The sequence below is a fragment of the Loxodonta africana genome, chromosome 4 (assembly GCF_030014295.1).
Source record: "Loxodonta africana isolate mLoxAfr1 chromosome 4, mLoxAfr1.hap2, whole genome shotgun sequence".
NCBI classification, from domain to species: domain Eukaryota; kingdom Metazoa; phylum Chordata; class Mammalia; order Proboscidea; family Elephantidae; genus Loxodonta; species Loxodonta africana.
The window spans coordinates 7,222,709-7,241,735 of record NC_087345.1 but is presented as its reverse complement, the minus strand read 5'-3'; the positions used below and the strand labels follow the sequence as shown (position 1 = coordinate 7,241,735).

Genomic DNA, 19,027 nt, shown 5'->3' with positions numbered 1-19,027 from the left:
TAAAGCAATTCTGCTGTTACTACCTTTGTTTTTCTCTTTCCACAAAATGTCCTCTTCTACTCATGATTATCATATAGTGCACCTTTAATATTTTTTTGTACTTTATTTTTTTTAAATATTTTTCTGTACTTTAGTCTGCCAAATCACGAAGAAACTAAAATGAGAGCCAGTACAGCACAGGTGTGGCTGCTGTTCGGTGCCATTCAATCGATTCCAACTCACAGCAACCCTATGTACAACAGAGTGAAACACTGCCCGATCCTGCGCCATCCTCACAATCGTTGTTATGCTTGAGTCCATCGTTGTAACCACTGTGTCAATCCATCTTATTGAGGGTCTTCCTCTTTTTCGCTGACCTGCTACTTTACCAAGCATAACGTCCTTCTCCAGGGACTGATCCCTCCTAATAACATGTCCAAAGTAGGTGAGACAAAGTTCCGCCATCCTTGCTTCTAAGCAGCATTCTGGTTTTACTTCTCCAAAGCAGATTTTTTTCCTTCTTCTTCACCAACACCACAGTTCAAACTCATCAATTCTTCTTTGGTCTTCCTTATTCACTGTCCAGCTTTTGCATGCATATGAAGCTACTGAAAATTACCATGGCTTGGGTCAGGTGCACCTTAGTCCTTTAAGTGACATCTTTGTTTTTTAACACTTTAGAGAGATCTTTTTTTGTAGCAGATTTGCCCAATGCAATGAGCCACCTGACTGCTGCTTCCATGGGTGTTGATTGTAGATCAGAGTAAAATGAAATTCTTGACAACTTCAATATTTTCTCCACCTATCATGATGCTGTTTATTGGTCCAGTTGTGAGGATTTTTGTTTTATGTTGAGGAGTAATCCATACTTGAAGGCTGCGGTCTTTGATCTTCATCTGTTAAGTGCTTCAGGCCCTCTTCATTTTCAGCAAGCAAGGTGGTGTCATCTGCGTATCACCAGTTGTCAATAAGTCTCCCTCCAATCCTGATGCAGTGTTCCATTCAGTATGTATGCTGAGCAAATAATCCGAGAAGCACAGAGGATAAGAAAATTCATTTTAAAGAACGAGGCTTGGAATCTATTTACCGAGGCTTGAAATTCTGTTCCTCTAATTGCTAGCTGTGTGACCTTAATCAAGTTAACCATCTCGTGTCTTGATTCCCTCATCTGTAAAATTCATTCACTTATTCATCAAATATTTATTGGTTATCTAGTCTGCGTAAGTAATTATTCTAGGCACTTGGGATGCATCAATAAATAAAACAAACATCTCTGCTCTTATGGAGCTTACATTCTAGAGTGGAAAAGCAGACAATAAACATAACAAACACGTAAATGAAGTATAGAGAAACCTGAGAGCTGGAACTTGACAGGACTGCCTTGGTTCTCCAGGACTCTCAAGTTTTCTGCCTTTGACAGGGTGCAGTCTTACCACTTTTTATTGCTTGTTTTAGTGGAAAATATTTGAGCTTTCCTTCTCTAACAGGTTTCTGCCTTACGGGGGTGCTGGCTTTCGCAGGTTTTACTGTAATATGTTAGGAGATAGGTGCTACTGGAAAAATAGAGTCAGGGTATGGGATCAAGATGTGCAGTGGGTACTACAATTTTAAAGGGGGTAGTCAGGGGACATCTCGCTGAGAAGGCAACATGTGAGCAAAAACTTCAGGAAGTGAGGGAATTAACGATGAGGAAATCTAGGGAAAGCATTTTCCAGGCAGAGGAATAATCAACCACTGCAAAGGCCCTGAGTTAATGTCCTAAGGCTACCATAACACATTACCACAAACTGGATGGCTTAAAACAACAGAAATTTATTCTCTTAAGGTTCCAAACCAAAACCAAACCAAACCCAATGCCACCGTGTGGTTCCGACTCCTAGCAACCCTATAGGACAGAGTAGAACTGCCCCATAGTTTCCAAGGAGCACCTGGAGGATTTGAACTGCCGACCTCTTGGTTAGCAGCTGTAGCACTTAACCACTACGCCATCAGGGTTTCCTCTTATCGTTCAGGAGGCTAGAAGTCTGAAATCAAGGTGTTGGCAGTGTTGAGTCCTTCTGGAGGCTCTGAAGGAGAGGCTGTCCCACACCTTTCTTCTAGCTTCTGGGGGTCGCTGGCAATCCTTGGCATTCCTGGGGTTGTACGCACATCATACACTAGTCTCTGCCTCTGTCTTTAAGTTACCTGTTCCTCTGTGTCTGTGTGTCCTCCCCACTTCTGAGAAAGACAACTAATCATTGATGTAGGGCCGACTCTAAATCCAGGATAATTTCACATCAAAGCTGCTATTTCCAAATCTGGTCAATTCTGAGGCTCTAGGTGGACATGAATTTTTGGGGACACCAGAGACCCTAAGGAAGAAACATTTCTGATATGTTCCAGGGGGCCAGTCTGGTTAGATCACAGAGAGCAAGGAGAATAGGAAACAGGATGTCCACGAGGTAAATGGGCGGGGGGGGCAGGGTGAGCAGATATAGGTAGGCATTTGTAGGACATTTAAGGGCTTAGATTTTAATTTCATGTGTGATAGGGAACCAGCGGAGAATTTCAAGAAGAGGAGTTTCATGATCTGACTTAGTTATTAAAAGCATCACTTGGCTGCTGTGCTGAGAGTGCTGTGGAAGACACAGGAGTGGAGGCAGGAAAGCCTGTTAGAGGCTAGCAGGCTACTACACTGACCTAAACGAAAGCAAAAAAGACAGGGGTTGGACCAGGATTGCAGCAGCAGAAGTGGAGAGAAGGGATCCGATTCTTGGTATACTTTGAAGGTAGAGCAACAATTTCCTAAACACGTCAAATGCAGACTGCAAGGTTTTGGGGCTGAGCAACTGCTAAGACTGAACTCGCATAACCTGAGATAGAGCACATTTGGGTGGCGACACCGGAAGTTTGGTTGGGATTGGTTAAGTTTGAGATGTCAATTTAGCACATAAAATGAAGATGCTGAGGAGGCAGCTAGGTATATGAGGCTGAGGTTTGGAAGGTCTGGGCTAGAGATACAAATTTGGGAGTCATTAGCAGATGATATTTAAAGCTATGAGACTGGATGAGATCACCAAGGCAGTGAGTGTATACAAGAGAAAAAACCAGAATATCTGCCGTAATACTGCTGTGAGGATTAGGGTTTACAGCGCTGGTTGACATATGGAAAATACAAATAGACATTATAAGGCTATTATTATAACTGTCATCTCTAGAAAATGTCAGACCCTTTTCTGGAGACGTATCTAGTTTGGAAATCCCAGCCTCATTTTCTTCTCGGCACACTAGAGCAAAGACCTACCCTCACAGTGTTGTTGTGAGTCGTGAAGGCTCTAGCAAAGTAGGCATTAAAAGTTTTTTTCCTCTAAATTCCAAATATTTACTTATAAATCAAATGTGTGTATAATTCAGACCATTTCCCCACTGCCGCTTTTATTAGCAATGGTGGTGGTCATCAGGATGGCCCACAGAAGCCTATTTAACTCCATAATATACGATAAACTGCAATTATTGTTGAACGTGCCCATAAGGATAATTCTGCAGCCCAATTAGTCTTCAGAATAGAAGTCATGAGGCATAGAGGGACAGCCTAGATGCTTGGTGTGTTATCATACTCACATTCATCTTAATCTGCCCAGCACTATCCTCACTATACAAATGAAGAATCAAAGTCAGAGGAGTTAAATAATTTAGTTATTTACCAAGATTACACAGGACAGTGACAGAACAAGACAAGCTGGAAGCCAAGTCTGCCTTGCTCTAACGCAGGACACTAGATAACCTAACACATACATCGCTGCTTCAATGGGCACTGTCCACATAGATCATTGAGCTCCTCTTGGGCTATGTCCTTAATGTTTCCAAATGACTTTGCATTCACCTCTATCATGGTACTTTTTTGCTTTTCTCACTCTATCTAACCTTTTCCTAAGCCCACTGGACTAAAATGTATGTAAGAACAGACTTTATTTTCTTTGAATCTGCCTAGTGTCTATCACTGCATACATGTACAATGATGCTTACTGAATACACAAATGAAGGCACTGCTGACCCTTACCTTAGACCAGAAAAGAACACCTAAATAATGCTAGGCACGACAACAGGTAACCCAGAAATTTTTGACTACTTGCCTATGTTTGATGTAAATCCATTCATATACTGAAAAACTAATGTAAAATGGGAATAAAATTCAGTGAAACTATTCTAAACCATTGTTGCACAAATCGAGGTACCTGAACTTCTCCATGCCTCCTCTTTTCAAACGCCAGTCTGTCTTCATCAGCCTTCTGCTCCCGCTGCAGTTTCTCCAGCTGTTGGGTCATTATGGCCACTTTCTTTCTTACTTTATCTTTAAGTTCCTTATAACGATCCAGCTGTATAAACAGCAGTTAGACATTGCTAACTCATTTATGGAAGCATGAAAGGAAATTCTTTGTATGATATCCTTTACCAGCAGTTAATTAATCTTATTAAAAAAATGTCTTACATAGATGAGATCATAACTGGCCATTTTCCCCAGGTAAAATATGTGAACGTGAAGAACACTTCTTACTTAAAACCATTTAAGTAGATCAACAAGGTATCCAAAACAAACCATGGACGGTTTCCGTCAGAAATTCTTTAAAGAGAAAGGGGACTGTAGCTCCTTAACAGACCCAAAGCAAGAGGAGTCCAGAGAAAATTATGTATTTTTTTCTATTTATATAGTCACAATTTCTTTGGCATATATATTGTAATACAAGGTTACCACAAAAGTAATGAGATAAATGACAAGAATTTGATTGAATGTTTGAAAACTCAGAACTACCTATTTTTGGACTGTTGATTTATGGAGCCCTGTTGGTGCAGCGGTTAAAGTGCTCAGCTGCTAACCCAAAGGTAGGCAGTTTGAACACACCAGCTACTCCTGCAGAAGAATGATGTAGCAGTCTGCTTCTGTAAAGATTTACAGCCTTGGAAACCCTACGGGGAAGTTCTACTCTGTCTTACACAGGATCACTATGACTCAATGGCAGAGGTTTTTCTTTTTTTTCAGGTACTACTGATCTATTGTAATTAAAGACTATACACTAAATTGGACATTAATTCATCACTTAACCTCTTGTATCACCTCAAGTAATCAACTTTCCTCCTGCCAAATAAGTGAGCACGTAAGGCTCTTCAAAGCTACATATATCTGACCTCAAAAGTTTTTGTAATATTCTTGAGAGGAAAAATAATTACCAAAAAATAATAATAATAATTTAATTGCCTTTTATTACAAAATGGTACGATGTAACTTTGTTGAAGTATTTTCTAGGACTTCAATCAATTCGTTAATGTTATAATACCCTCTGTGGAGTCCCTGGGTAGTGGAAATGTTTAATACACTTGGCTGCTAACTGGAAGGTTGAATGTTCAAGTTTACCCAGCTCTACTTCCCCCAAATCAGCCACTGTTCTACTCTGACACACACGGGACTACCATGAGTCAGAGTCAATTCAATGGCAAGTGAATTGGTTACAAAGGAAAAAAAGCTCCAGACTAAAGATTAAAATTAGATTCTGTGTATAAGCCCCAATCCCTATAATTTAACGTTCTAAGGATAATCTCTTAAAATACCTGAAAAAAAAGTCATCCTTTAAATTTGTTCTAATTAAAAGAAACTGAAACAATAAAAAGAAAAGATTTCCCAGGTATCAACTTCTTCACCTGACTTGCTTCCAGCTCAATCTCTCTCCCTTTATATAAGATTTCTTCCTCAACCTGCTTTTCAAAACTTTTCCATGCAACATCTAAATCAACCAGTTCTGCTTCCAGGGCTCTTATGTCATCTTCCTGTTTAGAACGTTGTTTTTCACTGTCCTTTATTGATTTTTTAGCTACGTCTAATTTCTTGAGGTGGTGAGAAGTATTTTCTTTGGCTTTAATGTACTGAGGCTTCTTCTGATTTAAAAGTGCTTCCACAGATCTAAAAAGAAAAAAAAGGTTTCCTTTAAATTTTATAATCTATAAAAGGAAAAAGTTCTTTTTATCAAATCACGATTAAAAATAAATATAAAAAACCAACTTTCAGAGACTCTGAACATATCAGTGGTTGCCAGAGGTTAAGCTGGGGCTAGGGGGTGTGAATAGGTGAAGCGTAGAGAACTGTTTTAGCGCTCGTAACTGTTCTGTATGACACTGTAATGGTGGATTCATGACAGCATGCATTTCTCTAAACCCACAGAACTTTACAGCACAAAGAGTGAGCCTTAATGAACGAAAATTCAGTGCAAGGAACATAAGGAAGTGTTCAAATATGTCAAAAGAACACAATGGCCGAAGCCAGAACAATCTGACCAACAAAGAAAGTAATATTGGATTATAATCCAAAGTGTAAAATAAATATTCACTGTTGTTGGTGTGCTATTCAGTCCGTTCCGGCTCAGCAACCCTACGCACAAGACAGCAAAACACTGCCTGGTCTATGACATCCTCACAATCCTTGTTATGCTTGAGCCCACTGTTGCAGCCACTGTGTCGACTCACCTCTTTGAGGGTCTTCCTCTTTTTTGTTCATCTTCTACTCTATCAAGCATGATGTCCTTCTCCAGCAACTGGCTTCTCCTGATAAATGTCCAAAGTATGTCAGAAAGAGTCTTGCCATCCTCACTTCTGAGAAGCATTCTGGCTGTACTTCTTACAAGACAGATTTGTTTGTTCTTCTGGCAGTCCATGGTATATTCAGTATTCTTCCTCAACATGGTAATTCAAAGGCATGGATTCTTCTTCAGTATTCCTTACTCACTGTCCAGCTTTCGCATGCATATGAGGCGACTGAAAACACCATGGTTGGGTCAGGCTCACCTTAGTCCTTAAAGTGACATCTTTGCTTTTTAACACTTTTTTTCCTTATATCAAACATTTATTCTTACAGTGAGGATCTCATAAAGAATAGCTATAGGACAGTGAAATATTTATAGCAGAAAAACTGTGAGTGCTAGCCAAACTTCAAATACTGTCACAGCAAGGTTATCCCAATAGTATCTTCTAGCATGGCAGATCGCACGTGTTAAAATTAACTGCATTCTCTGAACACCTCTCAACAGACATGCACAATGATAAAAACAAGCATTTAGGGACTCCAGTCCTTAAAGAGATCTTTTTTAAAGAGTCCTTTTAAAGAGATCTTTGGCAGCAGATTTGCAGTGCGTCCTTTGACTTCTTGACTGCTGCTTCTGTGAGTGCTGACTGTGGATTCAAGTAAAATGAAATCCTTGACAACTTCAGTCTTTTCTCCATTTAGCATGATGTTGCTTACTGGCCCGGATGTGAGGATTTTTGTTTTCTTTATGTTGAGGTGTAATCCATACTGAAGGCTGTGGTCTTTGATCTTCATCAGTTAAGTGCTTCAAGTCCTCTCCACTTTCAGCAGGCAAGGTTGTGTCATCTGTATAACGCAAGTTGTTAACGAGTCTTCCTCCAATCCTGATACCCAATCCTTCGTATCGTCCAGTTTCTCAGATTATTTGCTCAGCATACAAACAATACAACCCTGATGCACACCTTTCCTGACTTTAAACCACACAGTATCCCCTTGTTCTGTTCAAATGACTGCCTCTTCTTCTAAGTACAGGTTCCTCATGAGCACAATTAAGTGTTCTGGAATGTCCATTCTTTGCAATCTTATCTGTAATTTATTACAATCACACAGCTGAATGCCTTTGCATAGTCAATAATACACAGGTAAACATCTTTCTGATATTCTTTTTCAGCCAGGATCCATCTGACATCAGCAATGACATCCCTTGCTCCACATCCTCTTCCAAATCCAGGTTGAATTTCTGGCAGTTCCCTGTCGATATGCTCCTGTAACCACTTTTGAATAATTTTCAGCAAAATTCTACTTGTGTGTGATATTAATGATATTGTTTGATATTTCCACATTCTGTTGGGTCACCTTTCATTGGGATGGGTACAAATATGGATCTTTTCCAGTTGGTTGTCCAGTAGCTGTCTTCTAAATTTCTTGGCATAGACGAGTGAGCACTTCCAGTGTGGCATCTGTTTGTTAAAACATCTCAATTGGTGTTCAGTCAATTCCTACAGCGTTGTTTTTCGCCAATGCCTTCAGAGCAGCTTGGACTTCTTCGTTACCATCAGTTCTTGATTAAATGCTACCTCCTGAAATGGTTGAACATCGACCAATTCTTCTCAGTACAGTGACTGCGTATTCCTTCCATCTTTTTTAGATACTGCATCATTTAGTGTTTTCTCTGAAGAATCCTTCAATACTGCAACTTGAGGCATGATTTTTTTTTCTCAATTCTTTCAGCTTGAGAAATGCCAAGCGTGTTCTTCCCTTTTGGTTTTCTATCTCCAGGTCTTTGCACATTTCATTATAATACTTTTGTCTTCTCGAGCTGCCCGGTGAAGTCTTCTGTTCAGCTCATTTACTTCATTATTTCTTCCTTTCGGTTTAGCTACTCTACATACAAGAGCAAGTTTCAGAGTCTCTTCTGACATTCATTTTGGTCTTTTCTTTCCTTCCTGTCTTTTTAATGATCTCTTGCTTTCTTCATGTATGATGTCCTTGATGTTATTCCACAACTCCTCTGGTCTTCGGTCATCAGTGTTCAACGCGTCAACTCTATTCTTGAGATGGTCTCTTAATTCAGGTGGGATACACTCAAGGTTGTGTTGTGGCTCTCATGGACTTGTTCTAATTTTCTTCAGTTTCGACTTGAACTTGCGTATGAGCAACTGATGATGTCTTCCACAGTCGGCCCTGGCCTTGTTCTGATATTGAGTTTTTCCATCGTCTCTTTCCACAGATGCAGTTGATTTGAATCCTGAGTATTCCATGTGGCAAGGTCCATGTGTATACTCACTGTTTATGTGGGCAAAAAAAGGTATTTCCAATCAAGGAGTCGTTGGTCTCGTAAAATTTTATCATGTGATCTCTGACACTTTACCTCTATGGTCTTTCTCCCCAAAACCCATAACGTTAGCTTAATCAAGAGGAAAACATCAGATAAATCCTAATTACAGGACATTCTACAAAATAGTTGACCACTACTTCTAAAACTGTCAGTCATCGAAAACAAGGAAAGCCTGACAAACTGTCACAGTCAAGATGAGTCTAAGGAGACATGACAGCTGAACGTAATATGGTATCGTGGATCAAAAAAAGGAAATTAAGTAAGAATTAAAATCAGAGTAAAGTATAACTTTAGTAATAATGTATCAACAGGGGATACGTTCAACAGAGGAAACTGGGTGTGAGATATATGGAACTGCCTCTTCCATCTGCAATTTTCTGTAAATCAGGAAGTATTCTAAGACAGAAAGCTTATTAAAAAACCAAATCTCAAAGTGTCACTTACATTTTTCTCTATGAGATAATCTATATAAAATCCAACTGTTAATACCTATTTTTAAAAACTCACTTTAATTCTTTTTCTGTTTGTTGCAGTTGCCTAGTTAGCATTCCATGTTCCTTTTTCTTGGCTTTAACTATATTTTCCTGATGAGAAAGAGACTCTTTCGTGACACTCAACTCTCTATTCACATGCTCTAACTCAGTGTTCAGAGAACGAATTTTTCTCTCATTATGATATAGTCGGAAAAGCTGCAGTTGTATCTTGTTTATTTTCAGTTCTTCAAGTAGACTCTGGTAACGGTCTGCCTATAAAACAGTATAATTCAACAGTAATTAATGGGGAGAATACTTAAGCTGATCTTTCATAAACTCAACTATTATACCAACAAATGGTATCTAATGAATTTTTATTTACGTTAAGAAACAATACTGTTCCCAAAAACAATATGGAGAGGGCTTCTGGATACACTTCTAAAATAAACTGGTTCATGATTCTGGATTTATGCACTCGACAGTCTGGTGTTAAGAACCATGAAGTGATACCCTCTATCCTCGGTCCCAACCCCGTTTTTGTCTTGACCTGTGATTTTGAGAAGTTCACTAACATTTCTGGCACCAGCTTCCTCACTTGTAAACTTAAGAAAAAAACATTATATAACTTGTAAGGCCCCTGACAACTCTACAGTTCAATGATTCTAGGTAAAACTCCTGCTACAGGATGTATTTGCCTAGCAGAACTATTAAAGTTCTAAATTATATAGGATCCCTGGTGGTGCAGGGGTTAAAGCAATCAACTCTTAACCGAAGGTCAGCAGTTTGAAACCACCAGCAATTCTGTGGGAGAAATATGTGGCAGCCTGCTTCCACAGAGATTTACAGTCTTAGAAACCCTACAGGGTCGCTATGAATGAGAAAAGAATTTTCTTGTTTTTTCTATTTGGGCTATTAATAAAGGAATGGCTAGTAAAAAGACTAGACTTAATGGTCTGACTGAGACTGGAAGAACCCCAGAAGACATGGCCCCCAAACTCTTGGTTAACCCAGAGCTAAAACCATTCCTGAAGCCAACTCTTCAGACAAAGATTAGACAGGACTATTAGACATAAAACGATACTCGCGAAGAGTGTGCTTCTTAGTTCAAGTAGATACATGAGACTAAATGGGCAGCTCCTGTCTGGAGACAAGATGAGATGGCAGAAAGGGATGGGAGCTGGTTGAATGGACACAGGAAATTCGGGTGGAAAAGAGGGCTGTGCTGTTACTTATAGGGATAGCAACTAGGGTCACATAACAACGTGTGTATAAATTTTTGTATGAGAAGCTAACTCGAGCTGTAAACTTTCACCTATGGCACAATAAAAAGTGAACATTATTTAAAAAAAAAAAAAAAAGTTTTTTTTTTAAATAAAGGAATGAGCTGCCTGGAGAGGGGGATCCTCATCAATGATGTGCTCCAAGTAACCGTAAGCAGCCAGATGTCAGGAACTCGTAAAAATTAATTACGGTGGACTATTCTAGCTTTCCTTATACTGTTTAAAGTTCTGCAATTCTACAATTTTAGTAAGCTGTCTCAGTATGTTATGACATATGAGTCAGTATGTAGCCTTCTACTGCCACCACCCCTTTCCACTGACAAAACCAAGGAATGAATATGTATTGAGTGCCTACGATGTGCCAGCCCCTGTTCCATGTGCTGGGAGTATAGTGGGGAATAAGACAGATGGGGTCCCTGCTCTCTTAAAGCTTACATTCTGGCAGAGGGAGGGAGGAGTCAGACAATAAATAAATAATAAAGAAGATAATTTCACACAGCAATATGTGATACAAAAGGAAACAAAATAGGGTAACATGGTAGTACGAGCAAGGGGTGCTAGTTTCAATTGCGGGGCTGAACGGCAAACACCTGCCTGAGGAGACAATTTTTTTAACAAAACTTGACAGAGAGTATCAGTCATGCAAAGATCAGGTCATGATCTAGGCAGAGGAAATAGCAATGGCAAAAGCCCTTGCCTCTTCAGTGTATTGACACTGTACTGATAGTGCTAGTGCCAAAGTTAGGTAAAACTGCAAGGCCTTAGTACAAATCAAAGCAGTGACACCAAACTGTACTAGACAGTCACTGTATTCTTTACTGTCACACACCTGTAATTTTAAAAAAGTCCATTTAAGAATGTATTTGATAAAGCAGTAAAAATTATTAATTGTACTGAATGTTCTTTGCGTGCATGTCTTTTTAAAATTGTTTGAAGAAATGGGAAGTACACATAAACACTTCTGTAGGCTACTTAAATGTGGTTGTCTTGAAGACAAGCACTTGCGTGACTGAGCTGTGGTGCGAGCTGAACGAGCCACTGTTCTTAATGGAACGCCATCTTTACTTAAAAGAACAAGTAACAAACGCTAAGTTATTCAGACCTGGGTATCTGGTAGGTATTTTTAAAAATTGATTGAAGTGAGCCCATCAGTTCAAGGAAAACAACTAACATTAAAAAAAACATTATTTGCTACCAAATTTGAACTTTCAAGTGAAAGCTGAGCTTTCAAGTGAAAATGAGAATTTTGGAAAACTTGTACACACCATTATGAGCTTGACAGCTTCTCAACACTTAAAAGCTTTTCTGATGAGAATGGTGGTAATATTAACAAATGTAAATTTTCAATATTATATGATAACATGCATCAATATTTAGAAAATCTCCATAACTCAGTGAACCAATATTTTCCAAATAACCAATGCGTGATATTATAAAATCACGCATGAGTAAAAGGCTCATTCAAAGTACAAGGTATACAAAGAAATTTTAAGGTAACAGAGTATGACAAGTTCTCTAAGGTAGTTTCAGGTTCTACCCTGAAATTAATCTTCAAGAAACTGCCACCTATTGAGTTTTGGTGTAGTATCAAAGAAGAATACCCACAATCATCTGAAAAGACTATTAAAATATTCCTCCAATTTCCAGCTACAATTATCTGTGTGGGGCCAGATTTTCTGCATCAATTTCAATGAAAACCATATACTACAACAGACTGAATGCAGAGGCACACCTGAGCATCCAGCTATCTTCTATTAAATCAGACCTTAAAGAAAGTATAAAAATGCAAAACAATGTCACTCTTCTAATTTTTTGTTTTAGAATATGTAATTACTTATCACAAAAATAAGTTAGTCGTGTTAGCATGTAATAAGTTTATTACCGTTATTTTTACATGGATCATTAACACATTTTTAAAATTTCTCAATTTTCATTTCAAATGCAGTAAATACTGATAGATATAACCCACAGAAACAAAAAGTCTTTGATTTCCTCAATGATTTTTAAAAGCGGAAGGTGGTCAAGATCCAAATGTTTAAACTCAAGCTTATTTTTAGTTGAGAAGATTAGACATTTTTGCAGTTCAGGCTGTCTTGCCAACGGGGAAAAAACAATCAAATGTGGAAGATATATCAAAAAGTCTATCTTTAATGAATACTGGGCTTTTCTGTTTTATATTACTAAAGAAAATTTCTTGTTAACCTCAACCCCCCCCAAAAAAACCAAAAAAAAAAAAAAAATGTTTTTTTCTTGTTAACCTCAACCCAATACATAACAATTCTAGCAGACAGAATTTTTGAATCCGATATCTAACTGGCTACTTCTTTGTGACCTTACCTCTTCCTTCTCTAATTTTGCATGTTTGCGCTCTGCAGCCACACTTTTTTTCTTATTAAAATTAAACTGTGCATCCTCTTCCGCTTTCTGTAACTTTTTTTTCTTTTCCTCATATTCTCCTATAAGCTCTCCTGAACTGCTGATTTCTTCAAAAAACTGAGTTCTTTCTTTGGGCTTTTTCATTGAAATCAACTCTACGGTTCCCTTTAAAAAGAGTAAAGTACACCAACATTTAAAATACAGTGATGCAGTTCTTTTTTCAAACTATGAACCGAACTCCCACCACTACTTACCTGAAAAACTAGACAGTTTCTCGCTTTGGCTATTATGCCTATCTTCTCCAACTCTGCTAAGTAGGCAGAACGACTCACAGGTTTGTCATCAAAATGAAATTCTGAGCATGCCCCTAAAATAAAAGAGAGACTCTTACAGGAAATTTAAGTATTAGACACATCTGAACAATCACTGAAGATTTAATAAAATTGTTTTTCTTATTGAAATGGTCAGTAATGAACTCTACATGTTCATAAATGCATTTAATCACTCAGCAAAGATCGAGTGTCTACTATGTGCCAGGGACCGCTCTACGGCAGTAAACAAAACACAAAGTCTCTGATCTCATGCAGCTAATACGCAAGTGGGGAAGACAGATAATCCAAGATGTGCAAGTCAAGCAAAGATAAGTGAGAACGTGGTCAGCGCTACGAAGACACGGTTGTGAAAGGGTGAGGAAGTTTCCATGTAGGGGAGGAGGTGCCGTATTTTCAACAGGATGGCTAGGGAATCCCTTCTGAGATAGAGACTTCTGAGTAAATACCTGAAGAAAATGATGGAGCTAGCCAATGAGATATCTGGGTGATAAAGTGGTGAAACCCTTAAATTACATGTTAAGTTATAAGTATACAATAACATTTGATTATTTTGAATAATATTAGATTATTTTGAATATTAGAAATAATATAATATTTGATTATTTCTAAAATTGTCTGTGGTTGAATTTGGGGGAGAGTAATAAGATCGTGTATTTATAGAGATGTTCTAAGTGGACCAGAATGAAAACAACAACAACAAAACCAAAAAAACACTGAGCCTATTTATAGAGATTCTGTAAACTCCTGACAGAAAAATAAACAGCTCTCAATTTTGTTTAAGGAAACACAGGGATTTCATGAGTAAATTCACAAAATATAAATTCAAATATTTCACCCAAGTTACTTTTTGATGGTAGAGAAACTGTCTATACAAGTTAAAAACATGCATTAGCACATCAGTAAGAAAACCGTATAAACATAACATAAATAACCTCAGGAAGAACCTTTTTGACCTCTCTCTGTCTTCCAGGTAGGTTTCCGCCTTCATTTTAATCAAATATACAGGCATAAAAATGCTATTTAAGAATAGAAAGATTTATCAAATACGTCTTCTCACGGAGTTCTAGTGCAGAATCCTTGCCAAACAGGTTCTACTACTTGCTTCTGAGATTTGCTATACAAAGGGGAAAAAATTCTCTAGTTCGCTTTGCCACAGAATAATAAATCATATCCTTCAATGAAGGGAAAATCAGGTAACCTGACTCAACTCTTGAAAAATCAAATGACTCATCAACAAAAATCTATAAAGAAATACCTCGAATAATTCTTGCAAATGTTTTCTCTTCTCCACTTTCCTCCACATAGACAATCTTTACACTTGCAAAAGAAGAAACAGGTTTCCCAATATGGGCTCCATGAATAAGTTCTTGGATATTTTTCACTCTTAAATTAGTTATTTTTTCTCCCATTACAAAACTAAGTGCATCCATTACATTAGATTTTCCTGGGAAGAACAGATAGGAAAAAAAGGTTAATTCTTAACAACAAAAATCCTTACCCAGAGTCCAAGAAACCAGGCCACCAACAGAAATGAAATACAGTCAATACCCACGTCTAAACAGCCTCGCCTTGTCAGTGTTCGGAATGCACGTGACTGAGAAGTTTCACGCAGATCACTATGGTAGAGCATTAAAAAAAAAAAAAAAAAACTATATGGTAGAGCATTAAGTGGTCTGAATTTAAGGATCTAAATACCTGCAACTAAATCCCAGATCTCCTCCATCGTGAGGTACTACACCGTTGGCAAAGTACTTAATTTCCCTCATGGCTATTTTATAAATATGGAAATGGTCACCTAAAGCATTAGTGCAGCACTAAACCCTCACATACTTTAAAAAAAAAAATGCTAACTAAATCCAGGATTTTCCCAAGGGTCAAACTAAGGTTTGAAATGCTTGCTTACAAGGTTAGCTGGTATCTGGGAATTCGGATTTCAAGAGAATTCACCCCATTCCCTGATAAGAGCATCTCACTGTGCCTAAACAGCTTACGCAAACAATATGGTTTGTGCTGAACACTTGCTCTCTTTCTGGGAGTCTGGAATCTTGGCACGTGCTAGGCAAAGGGTGCCCACATGACTGGTGCCCAGTAAAAACACAGGCACCGAGACCCTAATGAGCTTCCCTGGTAGACAACATTCGTGTCCTCAGAATTCAGTGCTGAAGGAGTTAAGTTCATCTTGTGACTATGGAAACCCTGGTGGCGTAGTGGTTAAGTGCTATGGCTGCTAACCAAAAGGCTTGCAGTTTGAATCCACCAGGTGCTCCTTGGAAACTCTATGGGGCAGTTCTACTTCATCCTGTAAGGTCACTATGAGTCAGAACTGACTCAATGACAATAGGGTTTTTTGTGTGACTACACTGGGAGACACTCTTGGAACCTGGAACCTAGTTTCTTCGGACTTCATTTGCTTCTCCCTTTTGCTGAATTTTCTTTGCATTCTTTCACTGTAATAATTTACAGCTGTGACTACAACTATATGCTGAGTCCTGTGAGTCCTCTTAGCGAGTCACCAAACCTGGGGGAGGGGGTGTCTTGGGGACTCAAGACCCAGATGGCAAATTGCTATGGTATTTTCCTTATTTAAAGTTTCATGAACAGTATTAACTGGCCTTCTATGGGGCCCTAGTGGCACAGTGGTTAAGAGCTGTGGCTGTTAACCCAAAGGTTGGCTGTTCAAATCCACCAGCTCCTTGGAAACTCTATGGGGCAGCTCTACTCTGTCCTATAGGGTCGCTATGAGTCGGAATCGACTCAACAGCAAAGGGTTTGGTTTTTGGTTTGGTATTACAACTAGGTGTGTTACTTTCTTACACTTCCTATTCCCTGGGAGGAGCTGTCTTACTCTGCATATCTTCTCCTGCTCCTAGCTCTTAATATATACGCAGCAACTATTTGTTAGAGGGAGCACTGGTGCGCAGTGGTTAAGCACTCAGCTGCTAGCTGAAAGGTCCACAGTTTGAACCCAGCAGCTGCTCTGCAGGAAAAAGATGTGGCAGCCTGCTTCTGTAAAGATTACAGCCTTAGAAACTCTATGCGGCAGTTCTACCCTGCCCTGTAGAGTGGCTATAAGTCGGAATCGGGTTTGGTTGGGTAACCATTTGCTGATTTTCACTGGATGGAAAACATGAAGGTTAAGATTAAAACTGAAAATTTTATCACCCACAAAAATCAAAATTAGATTTACTAAAAACGAAGAAATGAGGACATGCTGAGTTTTGGCAGATGGGACAAGAGGAAATTATTACAAAGGGAATGACCAATTAATTAAATTGAAGTATCACAGGAAACAAACTGCTGGCTTAAAAATTATCTGAATGGGGCAGCAGTTCTGTGAAATTAAAAAATGATTTACTAATGAGAGTTCATATAATTATGAATAAAATACCATCCGTTAAATCGGCCATGGATAAGTGCCACATTGAATTTTGGCCTTCATTCATAGCAAAAAGAGTGAAGAGCCCAAGCAAAATTCAGTAATAAGTAAACCAAACATGTTTGGGGAAGGCAGCATTGAAGACAATGCTGCAACGATCCATGACTGGCTTTACGTGATTACAAGTCTCTAGACCACCCTTCTGACGGTAATTCTCTAGAGGGGAACGGGGTCCAAGTGAGGGACAGCAAGAATTTATAAAAGCATTTCTACAATAACCTCGAGGTATGTTTTAAATCATTATATGTATTTTTAAATTAAGAAAAGCAGTTAAGATTTTTTTTTTTTAAGTTTGGCGTTAGTTAAAAAAAAAAAAGGTGTAAGATGCCGCTTTGACAGAATCTTGAATGATAAGGGCAATCAGTTTAGGGAGGCTGAAGTTCAAGTCCCCTGTGCAGATACTCATTCTGATCAGCACAGTGTTGGAGTTACAAAATAAAATCCAGCCATCTTCATATAATCACTTATCACATAACCACCAGATAAAAGGTGAAAACCAGCTGGCGGTGGGTCCAGTGACTTCCTGAGAAATAAGTGGTAAAGGTTAGGGGAAGAATGTCCCTGTCTTATCACAGCACAATGGAAAGCCTGGCCAGGCGGGGATTCAAGTCAACCTCAGCAAGTCACCTTGCCCCTTTGTACCTCAGTTTCTCAACTGTAAAACAGGGATAATACTGCATGGAAAAATTGTGAGGGTTAAACAAAAATAGCAGTGCCAGGGGCTTGGTAAGAGCTCACTAAACCCGGTGGCCATCACTATATTCCTAGGTTGAAGATTCCCTGGAATCAAAGACCTCCTCAAGAGCCATCCACTACCACTTAATCTTTGGGTGAAAAGAAGAAGAAGCCAGAGAAGAGGGGTGAGGAAGACTGAGCTTAGGAGAAGCTCAAAGGCAGAGGGAGTGAGGGCAAAGAGGGAAAGGGCAGGTCAGGCTCCCTGGAGGGCAGGGGGCTGCAGTCTGTGAAGGGTGAAAGCTGGGGCCCGGGGCGGGGATGACAGGCAGGGTCTGTGGGGTGTGGGGGATATGAAGGATGGGGGGGCTGGGGCCTGTGAGGGTCAGGGGCAGGGGTCTGTGGGGGTTGGGGTCTGAGGGGTGCACGGTCTGTAGGATGCAGGGTCTGTGGGGAACGAGGTCCAGGGTTTGTGGGGGATGAGGGCCAGGGTCTGCGATGAATGGGGTCCAGGGCCTGTGGGGGACAGGGTCCAGATTCTGTGAGCGATGAGGGCCAGGGTCTCTGGGGGATGGGCTTTTGGGGTCGGGGTCTGTGGGGAGCAGGGGACAGGGTCTGGGGTGTGTGAGGGCCCAGGTCAGGGTGCATGTGGGGTCCGGGGTTGGAGTGTGTGGGGACCCACGTGTGTGGGGGCCGGGGTGCGTGGGGTCTGGAGTGTGTGGAGACCTGAGTGTGTGGGGGCCAGGGTTCGGGGTGTGGGGCCAGGGTCCAGGATGTGTGGGGTCTGGGGTGTGTGGGGGCAGAGGGTGTGGGGGTTGAGGTTCGGGTCTGTCGGCTCCAGGGGTTCCAGGATGTGAGGGGGCCGGGGCCAGGGTGTGTGGGGGCCGGAGTGTGTGGGGGCCAGAGTCCAGGGTGTATGGGGTCTCGGGTGTGTGGGGGCGGAGGACCGAGGTGTGTGGAGGTTGGGGTCCGGGGTGTGTGGGGTCTAGGGTGTGTAGGATCTGGGGTCCGGGGTGTGTGGGGTCCAGGGTGTGTGAGGTCCAAGGTCCGAGGTTTGAGGGGGCCGGGGTCCCTGAGGCCCGGGCTGTGTGGGGGCGGATGGCCAGCGTGTGAGGGGGTCGGGGTTTCGGGTCCGTGGGGTCTGGGATGTGCGGCAGCCAAAGGCCGCGGTGTGTGGGGGTTGGGGTCTCGGGTCTGTGGAGGTCGGGGTCTGGGGTGTGTAGGGCCGGGGTCTGTGGGGTCGGACGCCGGCAGCAGCGGCCCCGAGTCAGGCCGCGCGGCGCCCTCTCGTCCCCTCAGCTGAAAGCGGCCGAGACTGCGCGGCGAGCTAGCGGGCAGAGGCGTCCCGGGCCCCGCCCCAGGCGCCCAGTTACCAGAGCCGTTGGGGCCGATGATACAGGTGAACCTCTTGAAGGGGCCAATGACCTGGCGGCCCCGCCACGACTTGAAATTCTCCACGAGCAGCAGCTCGAGGTGGCCCATGGCTGCCCCTCCGCGCCTCAGCCGCGTCCTCACACGCCGGCCGCGAAAGCGCGGGAAGCGCCTCCCGGATCTCGCGAGAGGAGAGCGAGCGCGGCGGGCGCGCGCTGTTCCT

General features: G+C 41.0%; 1 protein-coding gene across 1 annotated transcript in view; it reads right to left on the bottom strand.

Moving 5' to 3' along the window:
- SMC1B (structural maintenance of chromosomes 1B) overlaps positions 1-18,932 on the bottom strand; it is a 69,649-nt gene extending 50,717 nt beyond the window's left edge. Inside the window, exons 1-7 of the mRNA XM_064283384.1 lie at positions 18,807-18,932; positions 14,581-14,769; positions 13,248-13,360; positions 12,955-13,158; positions 9,372-9,610; positions 5,653-5,911; positions 4,194-4,334 (exon numbers count right to left, since the gene is read on the bottom strand). Coding sequence (XP_064139454.1) covers positions 4,194-4,334; positions 5,653-5,911; positions 9,372-9,610; positions 12,955-13,158; positions 13,248-13,360; positions 14,581-14,769; positions 18,807-18,915 — 1,254 coding nt within the window. The 5' untranslated portion in view covers positions 18,916-18,932. The remainder of the gene's footprint in view (positions 1-4,193; positions 4,335-5,652; positions 5,912-9,371; positions 9,611-12,954; positions 13,159-13,247; positions 13,361-14,580; positions 14,770-18,806) is intronic.
- Positions 18,933-19,027: the final 95 nt, after the last annotated feature.